At 40.0% G+C, this 19,130-nt stretch overlaps 1 protein-coding gene across 2 annotated transcripts in view; it reads right to left on the bottom strand.

Moving 5' to 3' along the window:
• Positions 1-1,429: 1,429 nt before the first annotated feature.
• Positions 1,430-19,130, bottom strand: part of ARHGAP8 (Rho GTPase activating protein 8) — a 106,881-nt gene continuing 89,180 nt past the window's right edge. For both annotated transcript variants that reach the window (XM_005299911.4, XM_065583749.1), the window contains exons 10-13: positions 11,756-11,833; positions 10,966-11,094; positions 6,626-6,729; positions 1,430-3,346 (exon numbers count right to left, since the gene is read on the bottom strand). In XM_005299911.4, coding sequence (XP_005299968.1) covers positions 3,149-3,346; positions 6,626-6,729; positions 10,966-11,094; positions 11,756-11,833 — 509 coding nt within the window. In that variant the 3' untranslated portion in view covers positions 1,430-3,148. The remainder of the gene's footprint in view (positions 3,347-6,625; positions 6,730-10,965; positions 11,095-11,755; positions 11,834-19,130) is intronic.

Genomic DNA, 19,130 nt, shown 5'->3' with positions numbered 1-19,130 from the left:
TCAGTGAATGGCTGGGAGGGGGTAGAGCCAGCTATAACATATTACACTTTTCACTGCTGCCAGCTGAGAAAAAGTGACTAGAAGCGGGAATGTACCATCACCGATGTGAACACTGCTCATAATCAGAAACAGCATTACATTTTCTAAACAATATCAAATTGTTCAAACTGCAGGATATTGTATGTCCTGTTCTTAAAAACGAAACAATCCTGGAATCAGAAACTCCATTCTGTACTTCAATCGGTAAATGACAGAAGCCAGCGAACTCTGAAAAATGGTCATTTACAAAGACTAAAAGGAAAAACTGCAGTTTGGTATGTGACAAATAAATAAAACAGATCCACTCTTTAAATCTCTCTCGGTGCCTACGAGCAGATACAGTAGCTAAAGCCATGCACACTGCAGGCACTTTCACTTGTTGCTAGGCGCCAGCCACTGATTCACACAGTAAGAGATCAGTTTCTGAGACACACAGTCAAAGATCAGCCAAATGATGTAGCATATACCAAATCCACCTTTGTAGGAGGCAATGGACGTCTGGGGAACAGAAAACTAATGCAAGGAGTCAGAAAAAAACAACTTTCCTCTGGGATGAATTACTGCTGAGTTAGCAATCTATTCCGGCAAGGGCTCTGCTTTCACTATGCTGTAAGCTGATACTGGGATACTTCTGCCACTGTTTTCTAGTGCTGTACAAAAAGAGAGCCAGAGAATGTGGTGAAATCCTAGCCCCACGCAAGTCACTGGCAGAATTCCCATTGTTTTCAGCCGAGTCAGGATTTCACCGCAAGGTGTTTTGGTACAGTATTTTGCCGAAACTCCCTCTATATTCAAATAACTGATCAGTGCAACGTTCCCCAATGTCTGAAAACCATTAGTACTGTACTGTAAGTGCCATTTGGCTCAGCTGGATTTTGGAAATATCTGAATGATAACATTTTGTATTTCTATAGTAATTTTCAGCCAGTAATCTCAAAGCTCTTTAAAAAAAGTAGGTATTGTTATTTTCTTTTACGCAAGGAGAAATGGAGACATAGAAAGGTGAAATAACTGCCACTGCATAGCTACCAGACTGTGGGCAAGAGATGTTATTAGAAAGTAGGTTTTCTAATTCCCAGTTTCATGCATTGGCCTGTAGACCAAGGTCCTCTGATATAAATGTTTGGTGCCGATTCACACAATAGTATCTTCAAAACGTTGTACTGTACTGCACAGGAATTTGTTTGTCTTAACAATTTATGATATAAAACAGAGACTGAACACATTTCCTCCTTTGCAACCTCATTTTTCTAAAAGTGCAACAACATTAAATTCATAAACTCATCTTAATTATTCTCTTTATACTGGGCAACATTTTATACTTAAGTAGCAAAGACATGCCAAACTGGCCACTTGATACTAACAAAGAACAGACACTTAACAATAGATATTTAAAAGCCAAAATTTTGTTTTTAATTGAAACACTTGATGAATTAAGAGAAAATTACACCACAATTTAAATTTTAAAAGGATGTCACATACAGTACAGCTTGTTCTATAGCTTTTTGATTATTTACATTGTAATAATTTCCTTTTATTGCCTTATGCTGTAGATGACATCTACTGGATAAACATAGGACTGACATAGTGTGATGGGTACTCTCTCCTATTTTCTCTAAATTGCCAAAAAGAATAAATCACTCTCTCCAACAAGGATTTGGAAGCCTGCATCTGTTAGACAAGCAGATACTTAGTCGCTGTCAAGATGAGAGACTAGAAGCACAAGCCCTCAATTAGCTAGAATCGCTGGAAGGGAAAGGGTTCCTTTGTTTTTGAAGGTGAAGGGATAACCAAACTGGTCTCCATGGATCATTGTCTCTACTATATCCTGAATGGTATGTCTGCTTCAGCAGCTTTGTATGGGAGCAGGAGAAGCAGAAGTTGGGGAAAATACTGCTTATTTTGGTCACCACTAGTTCAGTCCCTTTTGCTGTTACAACGATAACCTCCCTATCCTGTTCCACTAATGATCAGTAGCAGACATCGAGGGAGCAGAACTTTAAAGTGGTATTCAAATACAAGTATCTAGAGAGAAAACACAGAAACTCCCCCTTATATTACTATGGCTAATTATTCCCAATGGGAATAATGTCATCCCACCGATAACATAGACTAGATTAGATAAAAGTGCCATCAGGAGTATTTTCCAGGGTTCAGGGTGGGTTAAGATTTTCTTTCTCTCTCTCTCTTTTTGTGTGTGTGTGTGTGTGTGTGTGTGTGTGACTGATTTTAGAGGCAGATTTCTAACAACTCAAAAAACTTGAAGAGCATACAGCAAATAATGAAAACATTCAATGCCTTTTTCAAACAATGTTTTCTCACATTCTGAATTAACTATATACTGATACAAACAGAAATTCTTTAAAGATAAAAACACAAATGACTTGATTTGTAAAAGCTCAAGAGTGCTTGTGTAATTTTCCACTTAGTTTGCATGTGCAACTACAATGGTTGGACAGGCATACTAGATATTTAAAAGCACAGAGACAGATGTATGCATAATCTAACTGACACAGGCAAATACTTTGGTTTTCATGGTAATTGCACATAAATGCAGACACAAGTGCACACACTTTTGTGTGTGTGGGAACGAGTGCCTGAAATTCTGAAAAATGGATCCATAATTTGTATATATTTGAAGATTTCAAAAGAAACTTCTTGCAGAGGAAAAAATGCCTATATAGCACTACTGCAAGAAGGGGGATGATGGTCCAGAAGTTAGTATCACCCTAGAAAAAATGCCACATAGTAGGGAACTTCCAGATGCTTAAATAAATGACAGTCTTATCTACTGTTATGAATTTTTAAACTAACAAATATTTAACAATTGCTAAAGATTATGAAAAGAGGAAAGTTCATGCCACTTTGACCTGAAGGTTTGTGAATGTTTATATATACACACCCACATACAAAGAGTATCGGTAAGCATATTTCCCCTAACATCTTTGATATTTGGAAAATCATGGTGATGCAAAAGAGAGGAAAGGATTTTGCTCTGTATATGAAATATACTTGTTTCTGTAAAATCCTGTGTATAGTAAATTCTCATAGGTTTATATGTGGAGATTTTTGCTAAGGTAGGCATATTCCTTTTCCCTTTTTGTGAACATTAAGGTAAGATCTCACCAGGTACCGTTCGTGAACTGAAGATCTTAGAGTAGAAATCTATCAGTAATTCAGTGAAGAGATTTAGAGGATTCAAAGCACTCAGGGAAGAAGCTCCTTTAGGCGGCCAAATTAAATTCAACCCAAAGACACACGCCAGGTTGGATCCAGTCATTTTGTTATAAATACTCTCCTGGGATACCTGGAAAAGAACATACATACCACCGAAAGTGACAAATGAAAGCAATATGAAGGGCCAAATCCCACATGGAGCTGCCTGGACTGAATACTCTATAACCACTGGGGGAGCCCACCTCGAGGTTGAGCACATAGTAGCTATGCAGTTGCCCAACCCAGGCCCCACCCCAAGGCTGAGTCCACAGCTCTGGGCCACCCAGGTGCTGGGGAATGGCATTGGGGCATCACTAAAAAAGCAGAGTGCTTCCCCAATCTCATGACAGGAAGCTGATTGACAGCTAGTGGCATAGGAAATCAGGTTTTACTGGTTGATGACTCAGAGAATATGGGTTCTATTGGACCAAAGATCACAATAGTCCTCCATTGTAACTTGAGGGGAAATAAGGACAGTGACACCACTCCCAATCTCCCTCCAAAATCAAATCTTTCTTGGTTAGAAGGTAAGGACACCCTCTTGTGAACAGGTAGCAGTAAGCCTAGGGGTTACTGCAGCTCTGAGACCCAGCTGCCAGGAATGAGAAAGACCAGGATTCACGGAGGGCAGCTTGGCATCCTCCACCTGAGAAAGCAGATATTGATCCTGTCTGGCGGCTTTCCATACACAACCCAGTTTTCCTCCCTTGAGTTGACATGGCTATAGCACTCCGGGGTGTGAAAAATGAACATCCCTGAGCGTCATAGCTCCGCTGACCTGACCCTTGGTGTAGATGCAGCTAGGTTGACAGAAGAATGCTTCCATCAACCCAGGGAGTTGGAGTTCCTAAAGTGATGGAAAAACCTCTTCTGTCACTGTAGTCTGCATCTATATGACAGGGTAACAGTGGCATAGCCATGGCATTGTAGCTATGCTGCTATAGTGCCCATATTGCAGACATGGACTCAGTATTGATCTGTCCAGTGAAGAGCCTGCTTACTCAGCCATCTGGGGCTTATGTGCCCTGTACCACCACATAAACAGAACTCAAGATTTAGCCTCAAACTGAGAAACTGCAAACTATCCTGCATGCCGTGCTGTAAAGAGGAAAAGAACCCATTTCCTGACAAACAAATTGAACTATGTATTCATTAACAAGGTGGTGGTGTACATTTTTCGCCCTATTTTTATAACTGGAGCCCAAAAAAGTGCTTCTGCAAAATAATTTGCATACATATAAGCATAGTTTTCGGAGCCCACTAAACTCATCTATTCGTGCATAAATCAACTTACTGCACATGCCAATGGAAACTTATACATACAAATACTTGTTTGTGCATGCACACACATTTTGTGAACTCAGCTGAGCATCCATGCATGTAAATCTTTTGTGGGCACCATTTACGGACTGAATCTTGAAAACACGGCTTGTTTTCCCCTTGTGATTTGTATTGTGGTAATGCCTAGATACCTCAATTGGGGGACACTGTGCTAGCTGCTGTACAAACATGTAACATTTTCCACTACTCAGATCTGCTCTTAGTGGTCAGGTACTGCTGTTACCCAAAATGATCATTTTCTAGCAACCTGAGATATTCTTGAGTGGAGAACGGACAGTTTGCTCCTTTTTCGGTATGCTGGGCTCATTATTGAAGGAATCATTCACTGCTAGTCTAAGGTCAAAGGACTTGGAGCCATTCCCATAACTCAGGTATTTTACTGCTGTTGGAATCACATTGTCTTGTTGTAGTGTCCCTTGGTCACAAGAAGATATGTGTTAAGTAAGGGAGTAGAGACTGCAGAGCAAAGTTGTTGGTCTTTTGCTGAGAAGCTTGAATCAAATTTACCATCTTTAAAAACTGTATCTCGTGATTACATTTCATCCCACTTCATAAAATTACCACAAGTACCTCTTGCACTACTCAAGGCTGAGCTTGTGAGGGAATTAAATTGCCTCTTATATGTAAGAAGGGTGGTGGTCACAGGTAAAAACTGGGATTACTGGAAGAGCCATGTGTTCAAGTTTGAATTATGGCTGCTTGCATAGCACACCTGACCTATGATGAATAGAAATCTCCAGCTTCCAGGTTGTTTCACATTCCCTTGACCTTTATGAATGCAAATACTCCCTCAAACGTGAAAGATTAAAAGCTACAGATCAGCAAAAATTGCAGATCTGAGTGCTAATATCAACTTGACTCTGTGCTTTACATAACAAGGCACACTCAAAAATAAATGCTATGTTCTGTTGCCCAATTATAGAAAACACTATGTAGTACTTTTGCACACCTCATTAACACCTCAAGTGTTCAGCTCTTAAGAAGTGTGTTGAGATGGTGCATCTATTATTGGAACAAAGGCACTTACACGATTCATAACACTGAGGAGAGATATCAGTTGCTGAAATAATAGCAAATGACATGAGGATTTTTATAATAGCTTTTGGAGTTCAGTTAAGTAATGATAAATGAACATGTAGGTATGAAAGGCACCTGTCTGCAACAGGGCTGTATCAGTGTGTTTTCTTTAATACTGTTTTTTGGTGGGGTTTTGCTATAAAGAGGCATTATAATAACTTGTTTCTGAAATGTGGCTCACAAATACATGGCCCACAAGGTCTTCCCCGAGGACCAATTCCTCAGATGGTATAAATCAGCAAAGTGCCTCAGAATTTAACGGGATTTGAGAGTGCCCAGCACTCTGAAAATCAGGCTGCTTTACTTAGGTGCCTCATAAATATGTATGAAGGGGCTTAAATTTAAGCATCGAGGCTTGAAAAAGTTAGCCCAGAGAGATGGCAAATTGGGCAGTAGGAAGGGAGATTGCATTGCTGCTACTATTGCTATATTGCTCTTCTGTGGATAAATAGATGACTTTAGACTCCAGGGGCTACTGATCCAACACCTTTCTCTGGCACTAAAGGCTTTACAGGCTTGTTTATTTAATTGCTGGGGGGGGGGGGGACATTATTTCCAAGCTTTTTCTAAAAAGGTATTTCACACAAAAAGGGAAAGTAAAAAAAAAAAAAAAAAAAATTCAAAGCAATAGAAATGTGGAAGTGTCCCTTTCAAACACATTAGCAAGTGTGTGGTTTTATTTCTATTTACACCGTGGTTTCAATTATTTATACAGAGTTTTATACTGAAGTTATCATTGAGGTCATTATTCAACTCTGACTTTTATTAGAAGTGGAGATGTGCTGCAGCTTGAAGCTGCTGCATTGACAATTAATGCACAACCGCCTTTTTGCATTTCTCCAACTCTTCAATTTCTTTTTCTTTTCTTTCTTTTATTTTAAATGTTGAATTTTGCAAAATCAGACTTTAAAAAAATGCCTGCCAGAATTATGGGATTTTTGCCTATACTCACCATATGAAGGAAGCATATCAAGTATTTCAGAACAACATAATTGTGCTCAGGAAGTCCTTGGATTACTTGTTTACAGCTTGTCACTCGTAAACTGCTTTCCACACCTATAATATCAAGGTCATATGTAATCTAATCCAATAGGCATAAAAATATAGACAAGGTTGCAATTTTCTTTTTAGGACAATTTATATACTCAGTGACACCTGCAAAAATCTGGTGATGTTACTTTGGATTTACATCTTTGTAAGTGAGAACTGAATTTAGCTCGATCTGTGTACACTACTTCCCTTTGTTGGGATATGTGATGGGGCAGCTGCCCCTCACAGGCAGAAAAGGGGTTAAAAGCAGCCCTAGGGAGGCTGCACTGGAGGCAACCAATTAGAAAGGAGCTGACGGGAGCAGCCAATCAGGGCCAGGCAGACCAATATAAAAAGGGAACTGCAGGGCAGAGGAGTGCAGTTCTCTGCTGGGAGCCCAGGGAGGAAGGATTGTGTCTCTGGAGGGCTGAGAGATCTCCCAGCACCCTAGACAGAGCAGTGCTGCTAGCAGGGACTGGGGGAACAAGAGACAGGTCCTGGCTGGCTGCTGGAGTTTGCAGGCTGAGGTCCCGAGGCAAGGGCAACGAGGATGCTGGGGCCACGAGAAAGTGACACAGACAATTTGGTGCAGTAGCCACTAAGGAAAGTAGCTGAACAGTGGACTGCAGGTCCCCAGGAAGGGAGGAGCAGTGTGTGGCATGGATGGAGAGCTGTGTTGCTGAAGAGGATGCCATGGTCCTTGGAGAGATCTGGGTCCTGGAGCAGGAGTGATGGTGGTGAGGAACCACCCAAAGAGGGTGCACTAATATGCAGAGCTAATTCCCAAGACAGCCAGCAGGAGGTGCTGGAATGGTGAGTTGCACCCTGTTACAGGATAATAATTAGTGGCATGACTTTGGAATGTGAAAACACTTTCAACTAAGATTTTCAAAGCATCTTCCAAGTATTAATTAAGCCTTGCACCATCCTTGTGAGGTAGGCAGGGATTATTATGCCCATTTTACAGACAAGAGAACCAAGACACAGAGAAGTGAAGTTACTCAAAAATCATGATGTTAGTCATTGATAGAGTTATGAATAGAATCTAAAACACCAGATTCCCAGCCCCTCATATAATCACTGGATAGCACAGCTCAGAGCCTGAGAATAACCCTCAGACTATTCTCTCTACCAGATGAGTTAGCTGAAGCTGTTTCTTTGCTACAGGGAAATTTCATGGTCCTAAATTTGAATCCCATTACCTCTCTTTATGTACTGGGTACAGCTGCACTATATTTATTCCCTGACTCAACTGTCAATGAGACCCCTGCCACTCAAAATGCTCTCTCCTTACTCATATACCTGCAAACATACCTCTGTTGGGATCCTGCAACAATCCTCCATGTTCAAGTCCTAGGCAGAGACTGACAAGATGGTGATTTCTGTGGATATGCATTCTCTAGAAACTAGCTTGATATCATTAAACTAATTTTCACTGATGAGCTAAATAAGGTTTGAACCCAAGACTCCAAGGGGAAAGTAAATGACACCCTGAACCACTTAGCTAGTCTATTTGACTTCCAATTACATGAACATTAGAATATATTTTAAGGTGTTCTCCAAAAGACCCACACACAGTAAATTCATAGAACTCCATGAAAGCTTTAAACAAAAATTCGTTATTAATTTGCACTGTACCCTGGATTATCACGAATGGGATTACTCACATGAGCAAAGCTAAATATGTGCATAATGGCTGTAGGATCAGGGACATGTTCAACTTTTCTTCTTCTTTTTTGTTTTGCAATAATGCCTAGGAGCCATACTTATGGCTCAGGACCCACTGTATTCCTGTATTATGTAAACACATAACCAAACGACAGTCCCTGCCTGAAAGAGCTTACAATCATAGTCACCAGCCGCAACAGAGACTGCCACTGATAACAATTTCAGCTTTCCAACAGCAGAGTCTCTCAGTTATTAACAGAGTGTTAACAAGCTGTTCTGGAAGCAGCCAACCTTAGGGTACGTCTATACTTACCTGCTGGTTCGGCGGCAAGCAATCGATCTTCTGGGATCGATTTATCGCGTCTTGTCTAGACGTGATAAATCGATCCCGGAAGTGCTCGCCGTCGACGCCGGTAATCCTGCTCCGTGAGAGGAGTAGGCGGAGTCAACGGGGGAGCCTGCCTGCCGCATGTGGACCTGTGGTAAGTACCTTTAAGTTCGAACTAAGATACTTCGACTTCAGCTACATTATTCACGTAGCTGAAGTTGCGTATCTTAGTTCAAACTGGGGGCTTAGTGTGGACCAGTCCTTAGTTACCCCCACCTCAAAGAGCACCAGGTTAGAACAAACACCCAATCACAAATTGTGAAAGAAAGTTCTGTGGACTCAATGCTTACCAGAATTTAGAACCCACCCAGAATGAAACTAGTGGGTAGAAGAATTTGTCTCTCCAAGCAGCATGTACTAAATGCCAGACATACTGGAATATATTGAGTCACTCTGTCAGCATAAAAAATTCTCAATGCCTGGAAAAAGACCATATGATTGAAGTTTTATTACCAGTAGATTCATGTGATGTCAGCCCTTTAGATAATTAATATATTCCCCTCTCTAAGCTTTAAGTCAATCTGGTTTGTTCCCTAATATTTTATTCCAGAGTAGTAGCTCTACTAAAATTTCAATGAAATATACGTAGGCTGGGCCAAATTCTGCTACCACAATTTCACCAGTGCAGATGAAGACACTAAGGTTGAACTGGTGTAATTGAGTGCGGTCCAATGTTTTGAAGTAATTGAGTAAAGCACGCTGGAAATTTTGCCTAATTCTTGATAATGCAGGATTGCAGTACAAATAAATGAATAAACCTTGGTTAAAGCGAGAGGCCTATGTGTGAGCCTTTGGGGCTAAATCTTCAAGCTCCTACTTGCTTTGTGCGGACATTACATATCACATAACATGCTTCCATAAGAGTGGAGCTTGCCCTGGTGGCATCGTTCCAAATTCCTCCCTTGCTCAACTTCCTCACTGCGCACTGATCCCCATCCGGTTGCCAACTTCCATCCCCAAGGGCAGTTGCACTTTAGCAGTAAAGTGATTTTTGTATGGAGCAGTAAATAGTTTCTAAAAGCATTTTGAAAACCTCCAGGATGCAAAGCACCATATAAAAAACATACAAAAAGAACAGAAACAACTTTGAACAACGGGGTTTAGTATGGGAAAAGGGAATAGAGCAAAGCGGGGGTGGGGGGTGGAAGAAAAAGTGCATATTAATATATTGTACTATAAATATATAATAATATGCTGTTTTGTACTTCTACAACATGGGTCAAGATTTTAAAATATATAAATCCAAAATTAGACTGCTAAGTCTGTATTTAGGCCCCTGGTCTATTTTCAGAAATGCTGAGTTTCAGAAACTCTTATGCACCTGCCAGGCTGGAAGCTATTAGCTGCTCAGGACTTTTGAAAATCAGGCAGATGCCTAAATATGGACTTGCAATCTAACTTTCTGAAAGTCTTGGACATGGATTTTTACTTCTGTCCTCTATTGGATGGAATGTTATACTTGCTATCAGATCAGTCTAGTGCAGGGGTCTCAAACTCAATTTACCTTAGGGCCAGTACCAGTCCTCAAATCCTCCCAGCGGGACAATAACCTCACTGAAGATGGTGTTCAGAAAAGAAAACGTTTATATTGTATTTTTTATTTCGAATTTCTTAGAAATAATAAACCTGTCATACAACTTTATACAATTCTTTGCCTGCCAGAGAGTTTTTAGTGTTTGCCAGACACCTGGCAACGCTTCAGTTCTGTCAGTTGATGTTTGGCCTCAGTGACTGAGCAGTTGAAACCTTCAGGATTGCAGCAAGGTGTGCGTCAGATAGTTGTGTTCGGTATTTTGACTTGTTTATATTCGTTGTGGGAAAAAGTGACACAGCCTCCATGACTGACTCTGCCCCGCAACTAATGATGCTGCCTCCATGGCTGACTCTGCCTGGCAACTAGTGATGGTATCTCTGTCCCTCTCCCCAGCCAATGGGAGCTGCAGGGGGCAGCACATGCAGCCGACAGAGCCGGCAGTGTGGCTGCATGCATCTCTCCTCCGCAGGCCACAGTGGGGAGGTTCTTGGGCTGCAGATGACCCGCAGGCCGGGACTTTGAGACCCCTGGTCTAGTGCCTGCAGCTAATTGGAGATGAACGTTCCTATACAAATCCTACTGTGTCATGGGTTAATGACCAAGTCATTATAAAGTAGCCAAATCCAGATCAACTACAAATATAAAACTCATGACATAAGTGATTTATTCTCACCAGTGATTCCAAGGATTTGATCGTAGGATTCAAAGGTTAGCAAAGGCTGTGGGAGTTCCCTGAGGAAGGTCTTCAGGATAACAGCAGGAATATGGATATCTCCATAGTCATCAAAATTCACAGGCTTCCCTAGAGGACCAAAAAGGATGATTCCTCAGTTACATGTTTCAACATATCTTTTATTATTGTTTAAAAATTGTGTTCCAAACCACAGTTAGAAAAAGAAAACCTTGTTTGCAGCAGCTGCAAAATCTTAACATTGTCATGTTGTACTTTTTTAAATGGAGTTTTATTAATCTAGCTTCAAGAGACTCACCTCAAAAAGACATTTCAGCAAATGAATTCAACACATTTCACAAATTGTTATGTAAAATTATATTTCATTGTCATAACCATGGAAAAACACTAGAGACAAAATGACAAGAAGATACTGCACTGGATAATTTGTAACTAACTGCAGTAACCTACTGAGCATTGAGGCAATGCAATTGTTTATGAAAAACTAGACCATTTTTGACTTAAGCCTCATAATTCATTAGCTGCTGCAGATCTTGTAAACTCCAGCTCTGACATCAATTGATGATTCATTATTCAGAAAGCTTTAAATGCCTGTCGTTATCTTTCAAGTTTCTGTATTACTGCTTACACTAATATGACATTTTAGGTTACAAATGGGTTTATGATTAACTAATTACATGAAAGATAGCAATACGGTGTCACCAACAGATACAACATCAATGTGGCCTTTAGAGTGTTATTAATTTAAAGCAATGGGAGGATGGTGACTTACCCTGATTATAGAGTTTATGAACCTCTTTGATAGTTTGTATGCTGGCTGACCTTCTGAACAGGCCTTCTACTCGGAGTCCTGAAAAAATAAAATGAAGGTGCTCTGTGTGAAAGCTGTTGTTCATTGGCTTGTTTTGATGGGTTTAAATCCTATTAAAACAGAGTGAGTGGGTTTGGTGACAGGTACACATGACAGATTCAGAGGCAAGTGTTTTTCAAACACTGCCATTTTGTTGAGTTTAGAGTTCAGCGAGGTTCTTCTGAAGAGGTGCCTGCATTTTGTGATCCAGAAGCAAACATGCTTTACATCCTTTAGCACACTTTGTGGAAATAACATTTGCTTTTCTCAAGGTTTTATTAAACACTTTGCAATTAATTTTTTTCTTTCAGGGTAAAGTTTACAAAAGTGCCCACATGACACAGGAGATTAAGTTCCATTTCAAAGATAGTACTGCCTAATGGCTTATCTGTACAAACACTTATTTGTGGCAAGCTGGGGTGTGAATCTACCCCACACTAGCCTGCCACAGACTAGCTGTCTGTGTGGACCCTGTAGCCATATATTAAAAGTTCCCTATTGCACTTCAATCTATTCCTGTTTCAAAGCAGGGTAGTAAAAAATGCACCACAGAACTTTTAGCGCACAGCAGCAGGGTACACATGGAAGTTAGTGTGCAGTAGGCCAGCATGGAGTAGATTCACATTCCAGTTTGCCATCAATTAATGTTCAAGTAGACAAACCCTTAGACTATTAAAATCATTGGGATTTAGGCTCTTAAGTCCCTTTTGAAAATGGGACTTTGGTCATATAGGGATTTTGCAAATTTTACCCTAAATTTCCCACAAAGGCATTTACTATCCCAAGAGAGAGAAAACAATGCAGTGAACATCCTACATTCAAAGCTTTAGATAAACATTTCAAAATAGGACATTTATGTGAACCAAAATGCTTCTGAAATAAATGTAGTCAAACTTTACTAATTCTGGGTCACTGAGAACGAAAATGATGCTTAAAATTGTTGATTGGCTCTAGTTTTCAAGATATGCTATTGGGTCAGTATATACGACCCTTGACTTGGGAATGGCGGAGGATAAGTGAGTTATAAAGGGAAGGAATCTCAATTTAAACCAGAAATGACTAAAATACATCTTTGACTGGATCTATGAATAAATCTATGACTGGGTTTGGACAGTACTTGCTTTTTAGGCAAAACAATGAATGATGCAATCTGAAGCTGGTATTGCATCATACATGATATGAATTGCATCATGTTATTCCTAGAAGTCATGGATGATGCAATCATAACGAAGCTTACATCACTCTGCTGAACAAATTGCCCTATATCAGCTCTAGAAATCATACAGTGCCGTGCTCTCTTATTTGTCAGTGTTTGATTTTGCAAAGGAACACATTTCTGTTTAGCCAAAGTGAGCAGAGATGCCTCGTACTTGTGTGAACAGTGCAGATAACTTCTGCTATGTTTGTGGTGAAGTGACTTTTGCATCACAAAAGCGCAGTATAACCACTCTGGTTAAGAAAGCCTATCACCTGTATTTTGGCTGCAAAATTGGAGATCAGGACAAGAGGTGGGCCCCACACATATGCTGCAACACTTGTGCAACAAATCTTCACCAGTGGTTGAACAGGAAATGAAATCTATGCCTTTTGCAGTGCCAATGATTTGGAGAGAGCCAACAGATCATACCAGCAATTGTTACTTCTGCATGGTGCCTCCAGTTGGGAAAGTTGTGTCAAAGAAGAAAAAGTGGACTGTGCATTATCCAAACTTTCCATCAGCTATACGCCCAGTATCCCACGGAGAAGGACTGCCGGTTCCTGATGCACCAGAATCATTCTCACTTGAGTCAGACGAGGAAGAGGAAGAGGATGAAACTTCTGGTCCTGAACCATCAATGTCACAGGACCCACATTTTCTCCCATCCTCCTCCTCTGAACCACACCTCATAACACAAGGTGAACTGAATGACCTTGTCAGGGATTTGGAACTACCCAAGAGTAAGGCAGAGCTGTTGGGCTCCAGACTACAGCAGTGGAATCTCCTGGCAGGTGATGTTAGGGTTTCCATGTTCCTGTCATGGAACAGGACTGTCAAAAGGATAGTGACTGTCAAAAGGATCTTGTCCCATTCTTCTTCATGGAAGGTGATCTTGTAGCCTGCAACAACATCGATGGTGTGATGGCAGCCCTCAACATCGTTTACAATCCAGATGAGTGGAGACTGTTCATTGATTCATCGAAGACTAGTCTTAAAGCTGTTTTGCCATCAATTCCAGTTGGTCATACAGTCCATATGAAGGAAACCTATGACAACATGAAACAACTTTTGAGGTGCATAAACTATGACCAACATCAGTGGCAGCTTTATGGCGATATGAAGCTTGTTGCTCTCTTGCTTGGTCTGCAGACTGGATACACAAAGTACTGCTGTTTTCTCTGAGAATGGGATAGTCGTGCAAGAGATTCCCGCTACATCAAGAAAGATTGGCCACTCCGACAGTCATTGGAGCCTGGGAGGAAAAGTGTTCAGCATCCACCACTTGTTGAATCAAGGAAGATTTTGTTACCACCCTTATACATCAAGCTGGGTCTTATGAAGAACTTTGTCAAGGCCATTGACAAAACACAAGCAGCTTTCAAGTACCTCCATGGAAAATTTCCAAGGTTAAGTGAAGCTAAGATAAAGGAAGGTGTCTTTGTTGGTCCTCAGATTCGTGAACTTCTTTGAGATGATGCATTTGAACATGCACTGCATGGCAAGGAAAAGACGGCATGGAAAGCCTTCCAGTTAGTGGCAATAAATTTTCTCGGAAACAACAAGGCAGACAACTACAGGTTGTTGGTGGAAAACCTCCTCAAGGCATACAAAAGCCTTGATTGCAACATGTCACTAAAGATACATTTTTTGCACTCTCATCTAGATTTTTTTCCACCGAACTGCAGAGCAGTGAGCGACGAGCACGGCAAGCGATTTCACCAGGACATTGCAACAATGGAGAAAAGCTATCAGGGCAAATAGAGCCCATCAATGCTTGCAGACTACTGCTGGACAGTGACAAGAGATGCTCCATTTAATGAATACAAGAGACAAGCCAAGAAGCGCCGAGTAGACACTGAATAGGACTAAACTATGTACATAATAGTTTTTTGCCTTTTGTTTCATAATAAACTTTATTTATATAACCCTTTTGCTGATTTTTAAAGTGTTACATAAACAGGACAGGTGAAATATTATCATGTAAAGCAACCATAAACATATGAAAAGACCTAGGTTTACAATTTATGATTAAAACTCTACTATCTACACAATATAGATAGACATAAAATGTAAAAACTTAAATATCTTAGAAACAGTAGCCAATCAGTTGTTTTAATTGTCATATTTGAATTCAGCACATCAAAATACATAATAAATAGCACATTTTATCTCTGAAGCAGACGACTTCTCAACAATTGTAGACCAGTGTTATGAACCTCTTCGATTTGCAAAATTTCTGGTACTTTTTGTTTCCAATTTGGCATGAAGTCACTTTTCCCTCTCCCCAACCTGTGCTGCTCCACCTAATCTGCATTTCCTGCAAGGCACAGTATAGAGTCTGTCTAAGGGTGCTTCATGCTCTGGAATCACTTTCCCTGCTGGTCCAACAAAACTCAGTCTCTTGATCGTCCGAGGTAGGAGGAATGCTGTTTGTTTGAAGGGATGGCTGCCTGTGTGGGAGGTACATAGATTTTTAGGCAATGTCCTGCCAACACTTGTGCATGTGCTTAACTTAAAGCATGCAAGTAGCCTGACTGAAATTAGTGGTCACATGCTTTAAGTTAAGCACATGCAAAAGTGTTTGCATGAAAAGAGCCTTATTTTGGTTTGCGAGTGTTTTAAGTAGAACTAGTTACAACATTTTTGCTGAAATATGCTGTTTCATCAAAGCTTAAATGTTTTGCGGAGATGTATTGGTTTCCACAAAAGTTTTGATAGGCAGGTTTTTAGATCAGGGAGGGAGAGACCCTCTATCCCGGTAGGTAGGACACTGGCCTGGCATGTGGGGGGACTCATGTTAAAGTCCCTGCTTTCTCTCCTACTTCTCTGGTGTGTGAGCTGTGAAAAGACAGAGCCACTAGGGGGTATACGGCAGGCAGATATAAGCCTGTGTATGCAGAAAATAAAGTTGGTCTTGTATTCACTTCCTCTGCGCTGTCCTGGGTCTCTGTAAACGCTACCCTCACTCCATTTGTGTGAAAATATTCTAAAGGTTTTATTTTTGCTCTAATGTGAAACTGAATTGTTGTCCTCGGGTCAGCTCTAGTTTTTAGTCAATATGTTAATTATCATAAATTCACCCAAGTTGGTGTGTAAGGGTGCACTTCATAAAACATAGGTTAATATATTATTTTTAGCCATCTACTGAATGATGTTCATGAGAGTGCAAGTCAATATAATAGCAGGATCAAAAATGTAAACTAGTGGTAAAACCTAAATAGAAATAAGTCAACGGAATTTGAATGGACATCCAACTAATATTTACAGTGTGTACAAGAACATCTATTAGTAATTTAATTCCAAATTTTGCAAATATTTAAATATCTAAATTTAAAGCTAAGCATGGGCATGACTATTTGCAGGATATGGGGCTAATACTAAACTTCAGAACATGTGGTCAAATCTGGAAGAGTTATGAATGACAGTGTACCAGAAAACCCACTTACACAGAGGCTAGGAGGGACAATATAGAGTGTGTGTATTAGAGGACCAAATGGCTATCTGAATGCTTGTTTTACTCCCATCCAACCATATTTAAATTGAATAAAGTTATTGCAAGCCACATCAACTGTTCTGTTAAATGTCTAGCTCAACCTGTGTGAAACTACAGTTCTGAAAATGGTAGGCAGAATAGGCATTGCCTTTAGCAAACAATCAATACAATAATTTCCTGAGAATTTGAGAGTTTTACCCTAGCTGCCATTGGTGCAGAGAGTATTTTCTAGACAACAAGTTTTCCTTGGGATGGATCTCATAATTGGTCACTATTTCATTTTAATGAGTTTATTTAACAGTTAATGCCTTTATCGGATGTGGCTCTCCCTCTATAAACTGCTTTGTAATAAACATCCACTTTTAACATGTTTATTCCTTTATCGGGTATGCTTTCCAGTGAGCTTTCCTGGATCTAATTGAATACATTAATCTGAAGTGCAGACAGCACCTGTGCACGCCTAGCACTGAGTCTCATCATTGTTACAATAATTTATACTTAATACCAAACTTTTGCCAGGTAAGTTTCTTAGTGGTCTTATGGGCAAAAGTGATTTTAAGCTTCACCTACAGAAACATGGAATATTGATGTCACCTATGCTGTTTTCAGAGGTAATCTTTCGGGACAAATAAAATGTAAGCAATAAATGGTAATTTGTTTTACCACAAGCACCAAGCAGACAGTTACCAAAAGTAGGTTTCTTCCAGACCCTTTCACCTCCCCACCACCAATCCACACATACAACTATTTAAATTAACCAATTTTGATTACCTTTAAGTCAGCACAGCCATCCTTAAAGCAAAACTCCTACAACTAATTTCTCTTTTCCCTTGGGAAGTGAATTACATGATTTTGTTTTCTCCCAAAACCAGCAATATTTTTCCTCAGGTGGAAAATGTGACCCTTTTATAAAGCATGGGTCATAACTTTTGCAAAAAGGTGGCAGAGGAAGAGTCATTTTTTGGTAGGAATAAAGACAGCTTTTTTTCTGACTGATTCCTTTTGACCGTTGTAGTGTGTAGGAATTGGAAAGTATCCCTTTAAAAAAGTTAGTATTCCTCGTGCGGATCTCACTCTCAGAAGCCACCAAGAATCTTGCCAGAACAGAAATGTATGTGTATATATGTAGCCTTGCATGATGTATATAGTTAGTAAACTTAACGTTCGGAGTCCACTGTACCTGTGTCGATCCTTCATATTATGATGTTGTGTTAAGAGCGAGAGACACAACTACCTTTTTGAGTAACGTAGTACTATTTAGCACCAGGTCTGCCAAGCACGTTAAAAGAATGCTCTTAATTTTACAGCGGACACATCAGAACCAATAAGAGCACTGGAAGAGCAAAAAAGTAGCTTCCGCAAACACTGTTCCCATTCTGAGGCATTATTGCTTAGAACGCTGCATTTTTTTTTTATTTTTACTTTTTTTTACAGTAGTTTAATTCCACTTCTGTAGAGAGAAAGATACTCCCTTTGGCAGACAAGTTAAACTACTTTGCCATTAATAGCATATTCCAGCCCTACAGTATAAACAGTTGTATGTATAGACGTTGGACATATATTACACACAAGGTTTACTTTAAATGCTTGCTTATGATTTTGAACAACTTAGAAACATTCCATTGTAATTCCATGTCATGCACCCATATACCCCACTCCAACTGGCAGACCCTCAGCTGGTGTAAATCAGTTTGTCTTCACTGTGATCAACAGAGCTGTGCTAATTAACAGCACCTGAAAATCTGGCTCAGAAAGCCCAGAATTAAAAATAAAAAAAGTTGGACATTATATAGAAAGGGACAGTGATCTGAATGGGGAAGTGGTTGTATTGTGTATTCACTGACAAATAATTGCATAGCTTGGGAACTTCACTAGTTAAGTATTCAAACTATTTCATAACCATAATTGGAAATAGCTTGATACTCTATACTGCCTTTTAAATAAAAAGGATTTTACTGCCACAGACAGAATTTTACAGTGCAATATCATGGCCTGTAACGGCACCATATATAGTTCTGGTACATTGTGTTACACTCAGAACTAAAATCATTATAGTGCAGATAAAAATATCTTCTAAAACACCTCAAGACTTGTTGTGCCATAGGAAGAACACACAGGAATATTTAAGAAGGGTCAAAACTGATTTCTGTGTTACAACTTTGCTGAAAAATTGTTTGCAAGAGAGAAAGAAATTAGAAACTCATTAGATTCCTCTTTCAAAATGAGAGCTAATTACTTAAATTCTTACTGCTAAAAGGAGTGATGGGGCTGCAATTATATTAGAAAGCATCACACTGCCTGAATCACTAGTTTTAAAACAAAGTTTGGGTATTTTATGTATAATCACTTAGGGGTAGATTCTGCCCTGCCCTCACATTGGAATACAGTAGGGGTTTGAGGAAATGGCATAAGTAACCTTCCTTCCTCTGTGTGCTGCTTGTGTAAGGCAGATAACTTATACCTTGTGTAACAGCAAAACCTGGGCTTTGTTGGTAGCAGGGGCAGCTCTTTCTACTCCTCAGGGGTGTACAGTACCAAGGATACATGGGGAGGAGGTGAGGCCATGAGTCCAAACCCAGGCAGACCAGCAGAGAGCAGCTAGTTAT

This window comes from Chrysemys picta, chromosome 1 (genome assembly GCF_011386835.1).
Source record: "Chrysemys picta bellii isolate R12L10 chromosome 1, ASM1138683v2, whole genome shotgun sequence".
Classification (NCBI taxonomy): Eukaryota; Metazoa; Chordata; order Testudines; family Emydidae; genus Chrysemys; species Chrysemys picta.
Note: the sequence above shows the minus strand (reverse complement) of the source record. Positions and strands in the feature narration are given on the sequence as shown.